Source organism: Arachis stenosperma, chromosome 3, assembly GCF_014773155.1.
Source record: "Arachis stenosperma cultivar V10309 chromosome 3, arast.V10309.gnm1.PFL2, whole genome shotgun sequence".
In the NCBI taxonomy this organism is placed as follows: domain Eukaryota; kingdom Viridiplantae; phylum Streptophyta; class Magnoliopsida; order Fabales; family Fabaceae; genus Arachis; species Arachis stenosperma.
The window spans coordinates 166862677-166879962 of record NC_080379.1 but is presented as its reverse complement, the minus strand read 5'-3'; the positions used below and the strand labels follow the sequence as shown (position 1 = coordinate 166879962).

General features: G+C 34.3%; 4 protein-coding genes across 4 annotated transcripts; 2 read left to right on the top strand and 2 right to left on the bottom strand.

The window, feature by feature from the left end:
• Positions 1–8012: 8012 nt before the first annotated feature.
• LOC130967250 (chlorophyll a-b binding protein CP24 10B, chloroplastic-like) lies at positions 8013–8790 on the top strand. Its single transcript, XM_057892067.1, has 3 exons — positions 8013–8176; positions 8341–8404; positions 8482–8790. The coding sequence occupies exons 1-3, from the start codon at positions 8013–8015 to the stop codon at positions 8788–8790; spliced, it is 537 nt and encodes a 178-aa protein (XP_057748050.1).
• A 99-nt stretch (positions 8791–8889) lies between these two features.
• LOC130970171 (uncharacterized) lies at positions 8890–10104 on the bottom strand. The gene is made up of 4 exons (XM_057896164.1): positions 9869–10104; positions 9744–9804; positions 9524–9668; positions 8890–9382 (listed from the first exon to the last, which is right to left on the bottom strand). The coding sequence occupies exons 1-4, from the start codon at positions 10101–10103 to the stop codon at positions 9125–9127; spliced, it is 699 nt and encodes a 232-aa protein (XP_057752147.1). The 5' UTR covers position 10104; the 3' UTR covers positions 8890–9124.
• Positions 10105–10336: 232 nt separating this feature from the next.
• On the top strand, positions 10337–12307 carry LOC130970170 (uncharacterized). The gene has a single exon (XM_057896163.1). It carries the CDS (start codon positions 10768–10770, stop codon positions 12046–12048), a length of 1281 nt encoding a protein of 426 aa, XP_057752146.1. The 5' UTR covers positions 10337–10767; the 3' UTR covers positions 12049–12307.
• Positions 12308–13565: 1258 nt separating this feature from the next.
• On the bottom strand, positions 13566–15114 carry LOC130969825 (cationic peroxidase 2-like). The gene is made up of 3 exons (XM_057895722.1): positions 14561–15114; positions 14326–14485; positions 13566–14247 (listed from the first exon to the last, which is right to left on the bottom strand). Exons 1-3 carry the CDS (start codon positions 15050–15052, stop codon positions 13841–13843), a joined length of 1059 nt encoding a protein of 352 aa, XP_057751705.1. The 5' UTR covers positions 15053–15114; the 3' UTR covers positions 13566–13840.
• Between the last annotated feature and the right edge of the window lie 2172 nt (positions 15115–17286).

Here is a 17286-nt window from a genome sequence, read left to right as displayed (position 1 = left end):
GTACTAACAAAATATTTAATTACAGGATTTTTGTGAAAAAATGTACATAGTAGTACTATCTTTGGAAAAAAAATAAATGTTCTGTTTGGATTTTTTATATTAAATAATTACCTTGTTAACAAAAATTTAGACAAGATTACTTATATAGCTACACACACATAAACCGCGGTGGGTTACCGAGTTTTATGTGTAAGCCACTTTCCTCATAAACCGTGGTGACTTACCACGGTTTATGCATGCCATCCATCTTTCGTAAACCGTGGTGACTTACCACGGTTTACACTCAATATTTTTTGCTCCTAAACCGTTGTGACCTGCCACGGTTTATGCAGGTTTCGTAAACCGTTGTGGATTGCCACGGATTACATAGAGTACGTTTTTGCACATGCACGTAACAACAATCAGTTTTGCACATTTAAGTAAAGGATTCTGCCATTCTATTTATTTAAGTAAATTGCCCAAAAAACAACTTACTCATATCTTTATAAAGACACTTTCACCAAATCATTTTAAAAAGATATGTAGTAAACTAAAAAAATATAATTTATACACTCTCAATTTAAAAGAGGTTATTAATGAATGAATACTACTAATACATGATATATAACGGTGGCTAGTGAAAATGGTATTATGTGACTCTAATAAATAACAATTGTATAAAAAATATGAGAAAGTAGCTAGTATTCTTTTTTTTTAGTTATATATAGTTGCATCTTTAGTTTTTGTAAAAGTGTAATTTATTACTAATGTAATAGACATATTTTTATCTTCCTTAACATGCATAACAAAATCTTCATTTTTCACAAAAAAAAAATCAGTAGTTCATAATAGATTTCATCAAACACGATTTTAGCTTATTCCAAAAGGTTCACTATTTTTGGCGTGAATTACCAATTTAATTTTTAAAATGTCAAAATTAAATACTAACAAATTAGTCTAAAAAATATGTTTAATAGTTTTGTAATATTTAATGTATATGTCACTACTAATATAGCTATTGTTTGTATATAAAATGCTTGTTTGGACGTTATGAAGTTGATAAATTTTTTTAATAAAAAATATTTTTTATTTTTTAGTGTATTTGATAAATTTTTAGTAATAAAAGTTAAAATATTAAAAAAATAAAAAATATTTTTTTGAAAAACTACAATAATTTACATCTTTTTTAAAAAGAATATTTTTCACATAATAAATAAATAAAAAATACTTTTAAATTGTTATATCCAAATATATTTGATAAATAAAAAGATCTTTTTACATAAAATATCCAAATATAAAATTACTTTAATTTTTTTATAAAATTTAAAAAAAAATACTCAAAAAATATATTTTTTTTAAGAGTTCACCCAAATAAATCCAAAAATATTTGAGACAGTTTACGTTTTAGAAATTAATTTCTCAAGAATTTAATTTTAATATATTAATTATTATTTGTTTAAATATTTATATTCGTATAATATTTAAAATAACAGATAATTTGGTCAAATATTTGATTATGTGACAATATAAAAAATTTTATATATATATATAAAACATAATAATCATATATTTATAAATATTTAATTTATTTTATATATTTTATATTTTAATAAATACTTTATATAAATAACTAATTTTTTTATACATAACAATAATAACACGATTGATAATATATTATCAAATATGTGTATAAGTGTTTTTGGGCTAACATTATATACCAATTAAATTATTTTTTGTTAATTTACTTTTTTTTTTTTGAAAAATTAACGTATCGACACATAATCAAATAAATAAATTTTTATGATTAAAAGAATTTTATAATTAAATAGCATCAATGTCGATTTAAATAATGTTATACCATTAAATAAATTTTTCTTCATATACTTCTTTTTTTTAAAAAATAGATTAAATATATATATATGAAATATAAATTATCAATATTTAAGTTTTTAAAGACTAAACTTAAGAACAACTCTCTAATGAACAGATTTTAGAGTATCACTTTTGATACTTTTAAAAAATGAATTGAATTTTAAAACTGAAATCTATCTCACTTTAAAAAAATAATATTATTTTGATGGAGAATTAATAAAAATTTATCACTGATATAATTATGTTGATAGAATAATAAAAATAATATAAAATTTTAACTAACTTAAAGACTAAGCATTAGAAGGTAAATTTTATTTTTAATTTTAAATAATTATTTATCGCATATGGTATCACAAATATATTTATGTAATCTTGTAAGACTCATAATAAAATTAAAACTAAAACTAATATTAAAAATCTCTTACATTAGATACAATATTTAAAATGATACTAATATTACTAAAGAAAGATAGTATCATTTAAAAGAAAGATCAGTAAAATGCTGTTATTTTGTATTTGTATATCTATTAATCCTGTTACGACCCAGTCCAACTAGCGTCTGGGTTGACCTGGCCCCCACAGACAATCCGATCTCTTCGGTCGAGTCTGCGTACATGGCCCATCCGATCTACGACCCGAGTACACCCACGCTTATGAGAAAGGAAGTTTTTAGGAAAGAGGTCTCCTCCCATGAGGCCGCCATACTGATAGTGTATATAAGGAGAGGGTCCTACCCCTCCCCCAAAGTACGTCACTAACAACTTTACTCTCTCATTACTTATAAACCTCACTGACTTGGACGTCAGAGTGTCTTTGCAGGTGACATCCTCCCTTTGCCACACCAACAACTCGGAAAAACAGTAGCACCAGCTCAAACATTGCGAACCGAAGACAGGCGAAGAACCTACCTCACCGTACGAGACATCCTTCGAACCATTCGGTACCCGACCAACCGAAAAGATACCGAACAAAACCCATTATATAAATATTGTATCGTTGTTAAATTGAAATAAGACCAAATATTAAAATGATAAATTTCACAGAGTCTCAAATCGATTTTTATAATATATAGTCTTATAAATGCTTATGTAATATTGTGTGAAATTCAAAATAAAATTAAATTAAAATTAAATATGGAAGATTTCATATCTATCTTTTATTTTTTTATTAAAAAAAACATGATATTCTATAGTAAAGAATAAATTACAAGTTTGACCTCCTAAAAAATTATTTTTTCATGAAATGACCTTTGAAATAATGAAATAACATTTTAATCATTTAAAAATAATTTCAATTTGACAAAATATAACATTTTTTGTAAGTATCAAACGATTCTCACATTTAATCTAATTTTTATTAAATCAGTTGGGAAATTATTTAAAATATACATACAAAATTCAAAAAAGAATTTGTAGACTATTATTTACAAATTTATTTTGAATTTGTATGCATTTATTTTTTAATCAAATTGCCAAAAAATATACTTAATATAAAATTAGAGAATTTAGAGAATAAAAAATATTTTTTAAACAAATCTTTTAAAAAACAACATCAAAATCTGAGAATTGGAGAAGTGTGTTATGTATAGTTATAGAGAATTAGTATGTTTTTTGTAGATACGAAGACAATTTTTTTTTAAATTAAAAACTAATTTTAATGTTGGAATACAAATCTAACCGTCAAATTTGTAAATTAAAAAAAAAAATTAAAAACAATAAATTTGACCATTAAATTTGTAATATTTATACAAAATAAAAATACACTAAATTTTTATATTATTGAAAAACACTACTTGTACTACAATACAAAAAATGAAAAGCCAAGTGTTGCATTGCATATAGGATTTGTTTGGATGAATTTTTAAGAAAGATCTTTTTTCGAGTTATTTTTTTTAAAGATCTTATAGAAAAAATAAAAGTTATTTTATGTTTAGATATCTTATAAAAAAATATTTTTATCTATTAATTATGTTTGGGTATAATAATATAAAAGTATTTATTTATTTATTTATTATGTAAAAAATATTTTTAGAAGATAAAAAATAATATAAATTATAACTTTTTAAAAAAATATTTTTTTAAATATTTTTATTTTTATTATTAAAAATTTATTAAACACATTAAAAAAATATTTTGTTATAAAAATTATTTTGTTATTAATTTGATGACACCCAAATAAATATATATTTTTTTCTTTCAATTTTTGTGGGGTACCCTTAACGAGCTTACTGAATTTTAAAATGGCGAATAGGCAAAAGGCAATAGAGAACCGATGAAATCATTTTGGATGAAAGCTCTTCTCTGTAGCTTTGATGAACACAAATTATTAGTACACGAAAAAGGCCCCTACTCTTTGACCTATTGGCTATTTTATTTAAGAGTGTATTCTCATTAGTATTCTCATTAGTCATAAAATACTTTTATACAAGAAAAAAAAAATCATTTGTTTATCACAATTAAACAGAAAACCGTGAAATAAGAAACTAATAGCACGGTCAAAGTAGGTCTGCTTTTTTTCCCTAAACACTCATTATATCATGATCCTTTTTTTTCCACTCTCTTTTATATGTCCACAACGCAATAATTAATTTTATGAATATGAAAACAGCATTTGTCATGCAGATGAATGTATGTTGGACATGAGTTGTTCTCATGATGATCCTCAATGATAATGAATTTGCTGGTCCCCTATTAAAAATAAACCCCGTTCATGTCTTCTATATATGGTCTAGGGAGTGGAGCAGCCACATCTTAATCTCATTTCAATTTTATTTGTCACATTAAAACCGTAAATTAATTTTATTATGGAGGCAACGTCAGTATAGAATGCGAGAGAGGAGGAAAATTTTACTGGGCTGTGATGTCAGGAAACAGTAATTGAACCCTGCGACTTGCTGATGAAACTCGGATCCTCCGATTTCTTGAAAATTAAAAAAAAATTCTTCTCAATTACAAATCGGACCCAAGGACTAGTATAACCAAATAATAAAAAAAAAAAGAAAACGGACTATCCGTTTTGGTAAGGACATATCGCACGGTCCGATTTTTTCTATGTGAATTTCGTATACTACAAGCAAAACGAATCCTCCGATTTGCTTACAAGATTTTCAAAACAAAAAACTCGAAGAGTCCAATTTCTTCCTACCAAATCTAAACCAAAAGCTATCCCACATTTTAGTATAGCACTCCCTCATTTTATAAACCGACACAACACCTGCACCTTCTCCATAACCAAAAAAATTAGTTGGTGTCTTGATGATAAATTAAAGGGGAGAATTATAAAAATAAGAAAGGTAAATAGTTTTACTTGGCAATTTTGTTTGAAAACTTTTGACTATAAATGTTTGAATATGTCAGGGATATGCACATGATAATTATGAGATTGGAGGGTCAGGTGAGTGCAAAATGATTATATCCATACGGGGTTGGGAGATCGCAATAACCATAGGCACAATTAGTGACAATTATGTTTTAAAATCCAAAAATTCCATAATCCTCGCCAAAAGGGAATAAACGTCACTATTATTATTGTGCTGTGCCTCCGAAAGCGAAGGAAAAAAGATAACATGGGGTAGACAATGATGGGGATTCTCATGCTGCTGCATCAACTAGCATGCTAACTCTCCAATTTTGATTATGAAGATGAGCTGTTCTTTTGCATTTATTTTATGTTTTTGGGGATTTTGCTTCTTTATTTTAATAAATCTATATTGCATTGTCCAAAACAACAATGTCCCACAATAATAAATGCAATCAACTTATAGTTATTTAGACCGCTAGATACTTTATTATTTGGGTCCTAATTATAGAAAAATAGTATTAAAACACAACACATATTAACATTATTCCTTAAATTGGTTATTCATATATATAAAATACATATTAAAATATAAAATATATATTAAAAATAAATTAAACAATATATATTTATACACAAATATATAATAATTAATTTAATGACTAATTTTTTATGTATAAATAATTTTTATATTAAAAATTATATCTTCTGTTTTTTTAAAAATATTCAAGTATAATTGTATTTCCTAAAAAATATTGTTTTAAGAAAATATATATTACAACAAATGTACAGCACAATCGTGGCATAGATAATGCGAAGTGTTAGTGAGAACAAGTTAGGCGATAAGCTCAACTTTCCTTAGCTATTTTGAGTTGTACTAAGAAAGCAAAAGATGTGATCTGATTTGATTATTGTAATTACTTTAATTAATTAACGTTAACCGAATAGTGCCTGAAAGGGTCATTTGCTTCTAATGGGAAATGAGATGTTATCCGTGTCATTGTCAAAAAGCGATGTTGTGACCTTTGGCAACTCTGCAATAATCAAATTTGGTTGGTGATTTTCTCAAGTTTCATACCACTATTATTAGTGTTGGAGACCAATACATTATTACTGTTTGAGCAAAGTTCAAGATTATTTGAGAAAAAGAATAGTCAAAATATATCATTAAACTGTTAGTTACCCTATATGACAATACTTACTGACATTAGTAACGTTTGTACGTACTCTACATAATTGGAACTGTCCTTTAATGGCTTTGGCTCCATTAACACGAAAGAACATAAATGGTTGGTTCTTCAAAAGTAAATAAATACATCTCTATTGTCCTTCCTTCTGAGTCCTGTCTAAAGGATAGAGACTAGAGAGGGATCGTCAAAAATTTACTCAATTTTATTATTTATTATTTATTTACTTGTTTTATTTTGTTTTTTTAATAGAGAACCTGCTGGACCTCCAGGTGCAAATCAACTAACATGTTGATACATTAACTAACAACCTACATAAATAACTACACCGGCATCTATTTGGATTATATGGACATCTTGGTTAATGAAATCTTGGGCTCATGGACTACAACTCTTTTTTGTTGTAAGCCCGTACATCTAAACATAAGTCTTACCAATAACAATCCAGAGACCCTGAATTAATACCCAGCCCATTGAAAGATAAAAGAAAAAAAATATTTCAACTACCTCATAGACCCCGCCATAAAAGGTTACTTGAGTCGTTCTCTGTCTTGGACTTCTGTCTAAACAAGTCTCGAGATTTAAATTTTGTTGCGTACATGTAGTAAGTAGCAACACATTTACTTAGTTAAGTTTCGAAAGTTTAAGTTTCACCTTAGTTATGAAAAGATTTTAAGACTTCTAATTAGGTATTTATCCTAAAAAGTATGATTAAGCAGAAAATACTCAGCTTTCTTTAACTAAGTATCAAGAGTTCAATAAAGAAATTTTTTAATTTCTGTCCTACCATATTTATATGCTTAATTACCTGAAGCTTATAAGTATTCAACAATTAATTCTATAGATACTCTCATGATAAAAAAAAATCAAACTCTCCTTTGGACATGCCACCGTAATTGGGTCGGATTGGATTAGGGTTAAATTAAAATGAGAATTAAATAGATCAAAATTGATTGTTTCGGATTGGATTGATTGTCACATTTTTTTTTATTGTACTCGAATTGATCTGAACCAAACTGTTTAAATTCGAGTTAGATCGGTTCAGATAATCGGATTTTCAATCAAAAATAACTTTGTCAAAAAAATGAAAAAAATGTGTATAACACTAAGAAATGAATATAAAAAAAAATTAGATGAATTACCCTTTCAATTATTTCTTTTGGTGGCTTGGAAGGAGTGAAATTAGGGTTAGGTTGATAAAAATTATATGAATATATATGTATGTATTTTATTTTTTGAATATAACATTTTGAATAATGGAGTCAGGTCAGGTTCCACATCCTCAATTCCGATACCGGAACCGATTATGGTCAGTTATGATGGTATCATACTCGATTAGACCCGATTATCTATCGGCTATAGTACCTATAATAATTGAGTTGAGATCGAATTTAATGGAGTGATCGGGCTACTTGTACCGCTTGCACCCTAGTACTGTTATAAATAATACAATGGTGTTGGATATTTGGAAGGAGATGGATATCTTGGTCCAAAATCTATCCACTACAGCTTCTTTATTTCTTAAGATTTCATAATCCTACTTGGCACTGTATTTTACGCGACAACTTTAATTTTTTGCCACTTCACTTTCTAGTGTGCATTTGCAGAGAAAGACTTGACACAAGCCTTAGTCTTTTATTTTTTCTTTTGCTAACTGTTTCCTCCAGAAAAAGAGAGATGGCAGCTACAACATGCTGTGCTGTGTTAAACGGGTTGGGATCTTCCTTCTTATGTGGAGGCAAGGTTGGTGATGTTTCCGCCGTTAGTCCCACAAGACTTGTTGTGGCAGCAGCTGCTATACTGCCCCAAAGAAGTCATGGATCCTGCTGTCAAAGCTGGTGGTAATTTCATTTACATTGGTTCTTTCTTTTATATGCATACCGCGTACCACAATTCTCTCTAAAACAATACTAATCATTTAATCACAAATACTTAGCTAATTGCATTCCGAAATTGAACCTCACACTCGATCTTGGCTTTTTAGTAACTGCGGTTGCAATTGCAGGCTTGCGAGTGACTACGGTTTTGATCCACTAGGCCTAGGCAAAGATCCAGCATTTCCTCAGATGGTGAGGATGAGCTCATTCATGGGAGGCGGCAATGGCTGCAGTTCCATGGTTTGTGGCTGGTGCTGACCCCATTGCAGCAATGTCATTGCTCCTTTCTCCTTTGGTTCTCTTTTGGGGACACAATTGCTTCTCATGGTTGGGTTGAGAGACGGGTGGAATGGGCCACACCGTGGTCAAGAACTGCCGAGAACTTTGCCAACGCCACCGGGGATCAGGGCTACCCCGGTGGGAAGTTCTTAATTGACCCTTTGGGATTAGCTGGCAAAATCGAGGATGGAGATTACGTTGCACACAGAAAGAAGCTAGAGAGGCTGAAATTGGTTGAGATTAAGCATGCTAGCTATGCTGCACAAGGGAAAACACCCCTTGGTGCCCTTGGCTTGTAAACAAATATCAAAGTCTTCAAATTCTATGTTCTAATCTTTGGATGCATTCACCTTTTAAGTTATAACAGAGACATAAACTTAAGATGTTGATATCTCATAAATATACTTGCATAAGGATCATGTTGGGCCATGTTTGTATGTAGCAAAATTCATACAGAATGTAAAGATACTTTGAAATGCATACAAAAATAAGCATAAGTAACAATGCCGACTATGTTCTCTTCTTCCATATAAAAGAATATATGGTAGCAAAACAAAAACAACTAAAAAAAGTGCTGAGAAGCCCGAGAGAAATGCAACAAAGTCAACACCATTTTGATGGAGGTTTCTAAAACTATTCGCCACCAGAGCCAGTAGCCATCAAGAACTCACCCTCACAGACAACTTCACCTCCAACATAGGCCTTCCCTTCCATCTTTGCTATTCCAAATCGCTTTTGCAGTTTGATGAGTGTCATTCTCATAACCAAAGTGTCTCCTGCAATCACCGGCCTCCTAAATCGCACCTTATCTATTCCGGCAAAGAAGAAATTCTCGCGAGAGCCTCCCACCTCGGGTTGCAGCATGACCAATCCGCCAACTTGTGCCATTGCCTGCATCACAAGAGTCCAATGCAACTTTAAAGCATGATTGATTACAACAAAAAAAAAGACAGATATTAAGCTGATGGTGTTTGTACTCAGCTAATCATACTTACATGATATTAATTAAGCAAGAAAATATGAGTTGGTTACCTCAACCATAAGGACACCAGGCATGATAGGCCTTTCAGGAAAATGTCCAGGGAAGAAGTTATCGTTGATGGTTACATTCTTGATGGCGACGGCTGAAACTCCAGGGTTGTACTCAATAACTCTATCCACTAGAAGGAATGGAAACCTGAATACAAACGTACAAGTGATGAATCCAATGGTAATTAACAAGATGATATAACAAAACAGAAAAGGCAAGTACCTGTGTGGGAGAATGTTACGAATCTGATTGATGTCCAAGACGGATGGAAATGCAGGGTACCCTGCAACAAAGAAATCCATGATTAGAAAATGGGAAAATGAGAGAACGTAGAAATGGAGACATACTTAATTCAATAGGGGCGTCTTTGTAGTCATTTGGAGCATGTGAAATAGTAGTGGGAGAAGAAGAGGCGGTGGAGAGAGTAGGGAGGGGGAGTGATCTGGAATTGGAAAAGCGGAAGGAAGAGATCTTAGGCGGAGAAGTGGGAGAGAGGAAAGGTGTGATGGTGGTGTTGGTGAGGGAGAAAGTAGAGGCCATTGCCATTGATGGGCACTGAAAGAGAGTGCAAATGAAATGCATTTAGTAACGCCAGAGGCGATAATAACGAGGACGCATCTGCAACTGTTTCTGTTGGTTAACATGACGGACTCTCCAATGTTGCCACAGTTATTTTTGGATAATCACTTCAATCCTCAAAATTATATGGAATTAATACAAATATTTGTAATAATAAAACGTTTTCTTTCATTTTTTATTTTTTTAAATATAGGATTTCTTTTTTTCAATTCACAGTATCTCTCGTTATAGGAGAAAATAAAACATGAGAAAGATTTTTGGATCTGGATTCTCTCCGAGAGTCTGGAGAGTCTAATTTGAGTAATTTCATTGGTTTGTTGAAACGCCCAAATTTGAATTGAGTTGAAAGTGGAGTTGCAGAAGAGGGTACAACGCCATTAAAGTTGGCATATGTGTTTCCCGAAAGAAATTAATGATGATAAAAAAATTTGATCCCATGTTTAGTACTATAATTAATGACGATGATGGTAATAAAGCAAGGAGCTTTTCACCTTAGTCAAGTGTAATCCAGTTTCTCTCTCTCTCTCTCTTTGAAATTCTCTGCCCCGTTTCCACTTTCCAGTTCATAGTTTTCAAAAGAGAGACCCAAAACGACACAGTTTCACGGAGAGGAGCGAGGACTGAGGAGGAGCAAGGACACTCCCCTAACCCCTAGCCTCCCTCCACCATGGACTTCCACCATCACAACAACCACCACTCCTCACCGTCGTCGTCGAACTCCTCATCCACAGCCACCGTCACCACCACGCAAAACCCTACCTCCGACGACCCTATGCACTCCTGGTGGGAGTCCGTCTCCAAGGCACGCTCTCGCATCCACGCCCTCGCTGCCATCCTCCCTTCCTCTTCCGCCGAAGCCCTCTCCGCACTCGCAGATTCCGACCGCCCTGCTCTCTCCCTCCTCTCCTCGCCCGCCGCCTACTCCGCCGTTTCCTCCTCCCTGCAAGGCTCCGCCTCCGACCCACTCTGTCACTGGCTCTACGACACCTTCCTCTCCTCCGACCCACACCTCCGCCTACTTGTCCTCTCCTTCCTCCCCCTACTGTCCGCCCTATACCTCTCCCGCATCCACCACCACTTCGATCCCTCTTCCCTCGCCGGCTTCGAAGCCGTTCTACTCGCCATCTACGCCGCTGAGACCAAATCCCGTGCTGGCAAACCCTTGCTCGTCACGATCCCCGACCTCTCCCAGCCCTCAATCTACCACGCCCCCCTCCGGAAGCCCTCCTCCGCCGTAGACAAGCCCTCCTCTGTCGGCGTTCTGTCGCCCCCGCTGGAGCCGCACGTTGCCATGAAGTCAACGAAGAGGGCCACTATCGTCGGCACCGCGCTACACTGCTACTACGCACAGATCTCGCAGATGCCGAGCTGGTCGAAGCTCGAATTCTGCCGCTTCGCCGCCGGGTGGGCTGGGCAGGACTGCCCTTGCCGAAGTGAACTCGATCACCGCGACGAGACTGCTATTGCGAACGGGCATGGTGCAATTGGGAGCTCCGAGATTGAAATTGAGGAGGTGGCTGAAGAAATGGGGAATTTGAATTTGCAGATTCAAAAAAGTGATTTTGATTTGGATTCCAATGGGGGTAATGGTGAAGGGGCTCATAAAGGTGATAGGATCCCTTTGCCGTGGGAGATTCTACAACCGGTTCTGAGGATATTGGGGCACTGCTTGCTGGGTCCTTTGAACCCTCAAGAAGTGAAGGATGCTGCATCTTCTGCTGTCAGGTCTTTGTATGCAAGGGCTTCTCATGATTTAGTGCCTCAAGCCATACTTGCCACCAGGAGTCTCATTCAGCTTGATAACAGGACTAGGGAGGCTGCCAAGGCAGCTGCTGCCGTAGCTGCCGCTGCAGCAAATGCTGCCACCACTGCCAGTGCCAACTCTTCCTCCAATTCTAACACTCCCACTAAACCCAAGAAACCTGAAATTCTACTGGTTTCCAAGTGATTGATTGACTTGGTGCCTTCCTGTCACAATTTGAGTGTGAAGATAACGGTTGCTGTATAGTATGTATTGGTTTAGCCATCAAGATCAAGAGGACTTTGTGTACCTTAATACTGTAAGCGGAATTCAGTTTCTATAATAGAATCTTCATAGTTAGTGGTGCTTTCTTTTTTCATTATAATCATTTTTTTTTCCTTCTAAGTTCAGTAACTTATATATACACTATTTTTTTTTCTCTCAAGTGATTAGTTAGCTGTTTTAACCTTTGTTTCTTCTTGAAAGTATAGTTTGCTTCTCCAGTGCTGTTTGTTTGATTGTAATTCTAATGCGCTTGTTTGGGTAATCTCTGTGTGATGTGCGGTTCTGTCTTTGAATTGTTGTTGTACTCTATTAAGATTGAGGGAATTGAATTATTCTTTATGATTCATGATTTGGTTGTGGTTGGTTTTGCTGGAGCCTGCTCTTAGTTTCTCACGTTCTGTACATGATAATGCTCTTTTCTTCTGATGTTAAAATGATGAATTAACCCTGCTTCAGGCATTTGCTTTAAATATCAAATGCTTTTATGGCTTTAGCATCATTCACTTCAAATTTTGAAGGTGCTCTGGTGAAGATTATTGTGGAATTTGATGATTTGAAAGAACTAGTTTACTGTGCTATTCGTAAGATGAAATGATCATCATGATGGTTAATGCGTTAATCGAACTCCGCACTTTGTATTTATTGCGTCAGGTTCAAATGAACGCATAGTTTAACTACATGTTTATACTGAAAGTAGTAGCTTCAATTTGCTCAATATAGATTTTAAGTGTTGTACTTTTGCATCTCGAATTGGGTGCATTGTCATGCATGTAATTGTTCTTCTAGATTCCAACCAAAAAAAAAAAAGAGTATACTTAGGTCTTCTTTAGTAGCTGAATATCAAATTGCACAAGAATGTGTCCCCTGTGTGTATTTGACTTTATATGTCTGTTTTATTGGTGTTTGGATAGACAGAATGGATAAGATGCTAGTTAAATGAAAATATGCAGGGCTTTTTTTTTTTTTTTTTGTAGTTGCCTATTTGTTGAGAATGCATTGCTGATGTGTGATTTAACCATGTAGATAGTTAGTTAGTTAGTTACTCCCGCATATTTTTTGTTAATACTTACATGAAGGTGGGAAGGAATCTAAAAACTGTGCTCTCAAGGAGCTTAAGAACTTGTAGGTTACTTGGCTCTAAGGTTTACTTGAAATTGAGTTGAAAAGGCAATTATTTTATTCTTGGAACAAGTCATCTGTATTCTACGTACATTTTAGTTTCATGGTATTGAGATTATGAGATGATTTTATTTGTATAATTGGTTGATTCAGCGCAAATTAAGATTCCATAGATTTCGATTCTTAATAGTTTAAGCAGGGTCTCTCTCGTCCTCTAATTCGCTCCACACGTGTTGCCTATCCGGATAGAACGCACTATAACGAATCCGTGCAAGTGTTTTGACTTTTGAGCAACCTTGGGGCATGGGAATACAAATTGTAACGTTGACTATGAATTACTGTTACTAACAAATCAAACGAATCATCACACGCATACACACAGTTTGTGCAAGTTGACTTGACCCTCTATTATTCGAGAGTTTCTTATTTTCTATTTTGCATACACTAACCTTTACGTTTACGCTTGAAGATACTGGTGATCACAAACATTGATGAAAAAGGAAAGCCATACCAAAGATACATAAATACCACAACTGGCTGATGCCAAGCTAGCCTATAGAAAATAAGAAAAACACCTTCTATATATATTATAAAATTAATTAAAAGCGGAGCATCTCTTGCGGATTTCACCTTCAGAACCTGTCTTGACACCAATGTTGCTCATCTTGACCATAGAATTTCCAAAGTCAACATTAAAGGTTAATCCAAGTGAGTACCTCTGCACAAGTGCCTTTGTGGAAGGATCGGTCCACAGTGCCTGATCAGATTGCAGAATTCCCCTGCCCTTCTTCACATTAGTAAAGTAAGATGTGTCAAATTTGGTTTGGCTACCATTATCTAGAGGCACTCGCTTACTAGGAGCTCCACCATTCTGAGGGCAAAGTGCTTGTAACTGAGGAAGAAATGAAGGGTCAATGGTCGGGTCAGGACCATTTCTTCCGTTGAAATTGTATAGCCTGCTGCTCAAAAGCCCACAACTTGTAGTGCCAATGGTGTGTCCACCTGTGCATTTTCACAAAATCTCATTCTCAAAATGCAATCGCTATGTCACACTCAAAGGCACAAAAGTAAGACATATACCAACAAGGGTAACAAGGTCTTTTGTGTCTAGACCCAATGCCGCAAACTTCTGTTTCTGCAAGTCAACAGAGTCATCCGGTCCCGGCAACTCCACATCCGACTCACGTGACACTAGCCCGTCTCTGCGTCCAGTTGGCACTTGCCAACTAACTCCACCACTCTGCATTCTCGTAATGGCACGATATAATCAGAGTGCTAGTTAGTTAGTTAGTTATAGCGATGAGTAGTTAGTTACCAGAACAACGGAATCACGGGCAGCAAGGGCAAGGATATCAGCACAAGACACCACATTAGGGCAGGCAGCCTCGAGCTGCGTCTTTGCATCATCAATGACCTCAAAGCCTCTGAGTGCAAGGTTGGGTGGCGCACTCTTCTCGGTGTTGTTGCCAGAAATGAGGACGGAACCATCACAACCTTGAACAAAGCAGTCATGGAAGTGCATCCTCAGCAGCCCCGCAGCCAAAGTAAGGTCAGAGTTAAGATGAGACTGAACCGTCGACCTAACAATGGACTCCGCTCTAGGGCACGTACTAGAGTAGAACCCTACACGCGTCCCTTGCCCATGCACGCTGTTAACAACCCCCAATGAAACCAAACCAATCACTACTAGTAGATAGAAACCACCGTCCATTTTCAGTTTAATTTGTGACTTGCATTGTGAGGAGTGCTTGGTATTTATAGTCAAAATGAGGAGAATTGAGTAAGCAAAGCCGGCTGTGAAAATCATCACGAGCAGCAAGCTAATCTAAGTGGGAGGGCTCACACGCACTGTTTTGTTTTGTCTATTTGATGGCTATGCTACCTTGCCTTAGTGGAACAAAATGCTTCAATTCCGCGTCAGGGTTTTGGCCTTCAATGTATGGGTCAATGGAGAAAGAATCTAACCATGCCACTGCGCTTAATTAGAGTAGGGTAAGATTTCTCCTCCCTAATCTATAATAAACCATTCTTACTTAGGATTAGCACAGATTTATCGTTTTCTTATTAAAAGATAAACGGATCTTTCGCTACTCAAAACATCATTGTCTCTTTAATCACCAACGTCCATAGTGTGATAGTAATCTATATAAAAATAGATCAAAGCAAAATGTTCTTTTGTGTATAAAATTTTCTAACTTTGTGTCTGCGATATATTTGTCTTGGCCAGTTGCTAGGGAGTATTATGCGCACTCACACTTCGCTTTCCTTTTAGCTATTATGGATGAGAATGGTAACCAGCATAGTGATAGTGCCACCAATAATATCCACCCCTACACCATATACTAGCCAGTCAAAGACGAAGTTTTATGGAAGTAGTAACCTGTGGAGGATAATGTATCAGGGTAGGGAGGATAATGTATTAGGATAGGGTAAATCGTCAAATTCTTTCTTGAAAAATTATTCATTATTTTTTAAATTATTTTTTAGGATAGAGAACTAATTTGATTTTATGTTAGACAGATTTATTATTGAAGTGATATACTTATTAAGAAAGATGATGGAGAGATATTATAGCAACAAAAGGGATTTACATATAGTGTTTATTGATTTGAAAAAAAAACGTACGTTAGGGTGTCAAGAGAGGTCTTACGGAAAGTTTTAGAAAGGAAGAGACTGAGGATCACATATATTCATGCAATTAAATATATCTATGATGTGGCTACAACTAGTGTGAAAATTGAAGGTGGTGTGACACCAGAGATCATCATTAATTAAGTCCATACATTTTTACATTAGTTTTGAAAGTACTCACATAGCATATCCAAGAGCTTTAATCATAGTGCATGCTTCTTGTCGATGATATCATTCTTATGGGAGAGTCAAGAAAAGACTTAAATAAGAAGTTGAATTTATGGAGAGAAGCTCTAGAAATATATAGTCTACCTACAGGGAATATATAGAATGTAAGTTCGGCTGCCGAAAGAAACCCCCTAATACAGAGGTGAAAATTAGAGAAAACATCATACAAAAAGTTAAAAGTTTTAAGTATCTTGGGTGCATCATATAGGATAATGGAGAGATTGAATAGGATGTAAATCATATGATCTAAGCATGTTGATCAAAATAGCAGAGTGCACATGCGTTTGGTTTTATATGTGACAAAAAGTACCTTTAAACTTAAAGGTAAATTCTATCGTGCACTACTATCAGACCGGTTATACTTTATGGTACAGAGTGTTGAATGGTCAAAGGAGAACATGAACATAAGTTAAATGTGGCAGAGATGAAGATGTTGAAATGGATGAGTGACCATACGCAATTGGATAAAATAAGAAACGAAGATATAAGAGAGAGAGAGAGAGAGAGAGAGAGAGAGAGAGTAGCACCTATTGTGAAAATATGGTAAAATCGCGTTTCAGGTGGTTTGGACATGTGAGAAGAAAATTGACAGAACACTCAATCAGGAGGTTGGATGAGATGGAAGATAGACAAGAGATGGAAGGTAGAGGAAAATCTAGGAAGACTATCCATAAAGTGGTCAAATGAGATCCACATGTAAACGATCTCTCTAGACATAATACATGATATAGTTAAATGGCGTCGTTTGATCCATGTAGGCGATCCCATCTAGTGAGACAAGGTTTTGTTATTATTGTTGTTGTTGTTGTTGTTATTGTAGTAGTAGTAATTCTCAAAAAAATTTTTAATCAAATTCATCTTTGAAAAATTTTAAATTAATCGTATTAGTTTTTTTGTCATTTTTTGTTGACCGTACCAAAATTTATTAATGTGGCACGTTAAATGATACTGTAACATATACATAGGAGTTTTAATCGACTATTAGTATGATAAGTTTATAAAATTAGATCAAATTAAAATCTAATTGAAGGGAGAACTTGAGACATTAGAATTCTTTAATTTGAAATTGATTTGATTTAATTTCATAAATTTATTATGCTAGTCATTAATTAAAATTATTATGTGTGTGTTTTAGTATCATTTAATGTGACACATCAATAAATTTTAACATTATTAATAACA

Coding starts and splice junctions, on each gene's coding strand:
- LOC130967250 (XM_057892067.1), top strand. CDS start 8,013: ATGGCAGCTACAACATGCTGTGCTGTGTTAAACGGGTTGGGATCTTCC. Junction 8,177..8,340: donor TCCTGCTGTCAAAGCTGGTG/GTAATTTCATTT, acceptor TTGCAATTGCAG/GCTTGCGAGTGACTACGGTT. Junction 8,405..8,481: donor ATCCAGCATTTCCTCAGATG/GTGAGGATGAGC, acceptor ACCCCATTGCAG/CAATGTCATTGCTCCTTTCT.
- LOC130970171 (XM_057896164.1), bottom strand. CDS start 10,103: ATGCATTTCATTTGCACTCTCTTTCAGTGCCCATCAATGGCAATGGCC. Junction 9,805..9,868: donor AGACGCCCCTATTGAATTAA/GTATGTCTCCAT, acceptor TCTTTGTTGCAG/GGTACCCTGCATTTCCATCC. Junction 9,383..9,523: donor CTGGTGTCCTTATGGTTGAG/GTAACCAACTCA, acceptor CTTGTGATGCAG/GCAATGGCACAAGTTGGCGG.
- LOC130970170 (XM_057896163.1), top strand. CDS start 10,768: ATGGACTTCCACCATCACAACAACCACCACTCCTCACCGTCGTCGTCG.
- LOC130969825 (XM_057895722.1), bottom strand. CDS start 15,052: ATGATTTTCACAGCCGGCTTTGCTTACTCAATTCTCCTCATTTTGACT. Junction 14,486..14,560: donor CCCGTGATTCCGTTGTTCTG/GTAACTAACTAC, acceptor ACGAGAATGCAG/AGTGGTGGAGTTAGTTGGCA. Junction 14,248..14,325: donor AGACCTTGTTACCCTTGTTG/GTATATGTCTTA, acceptor GAAAATGCACAG/GTGGACACACCATTGGCACT.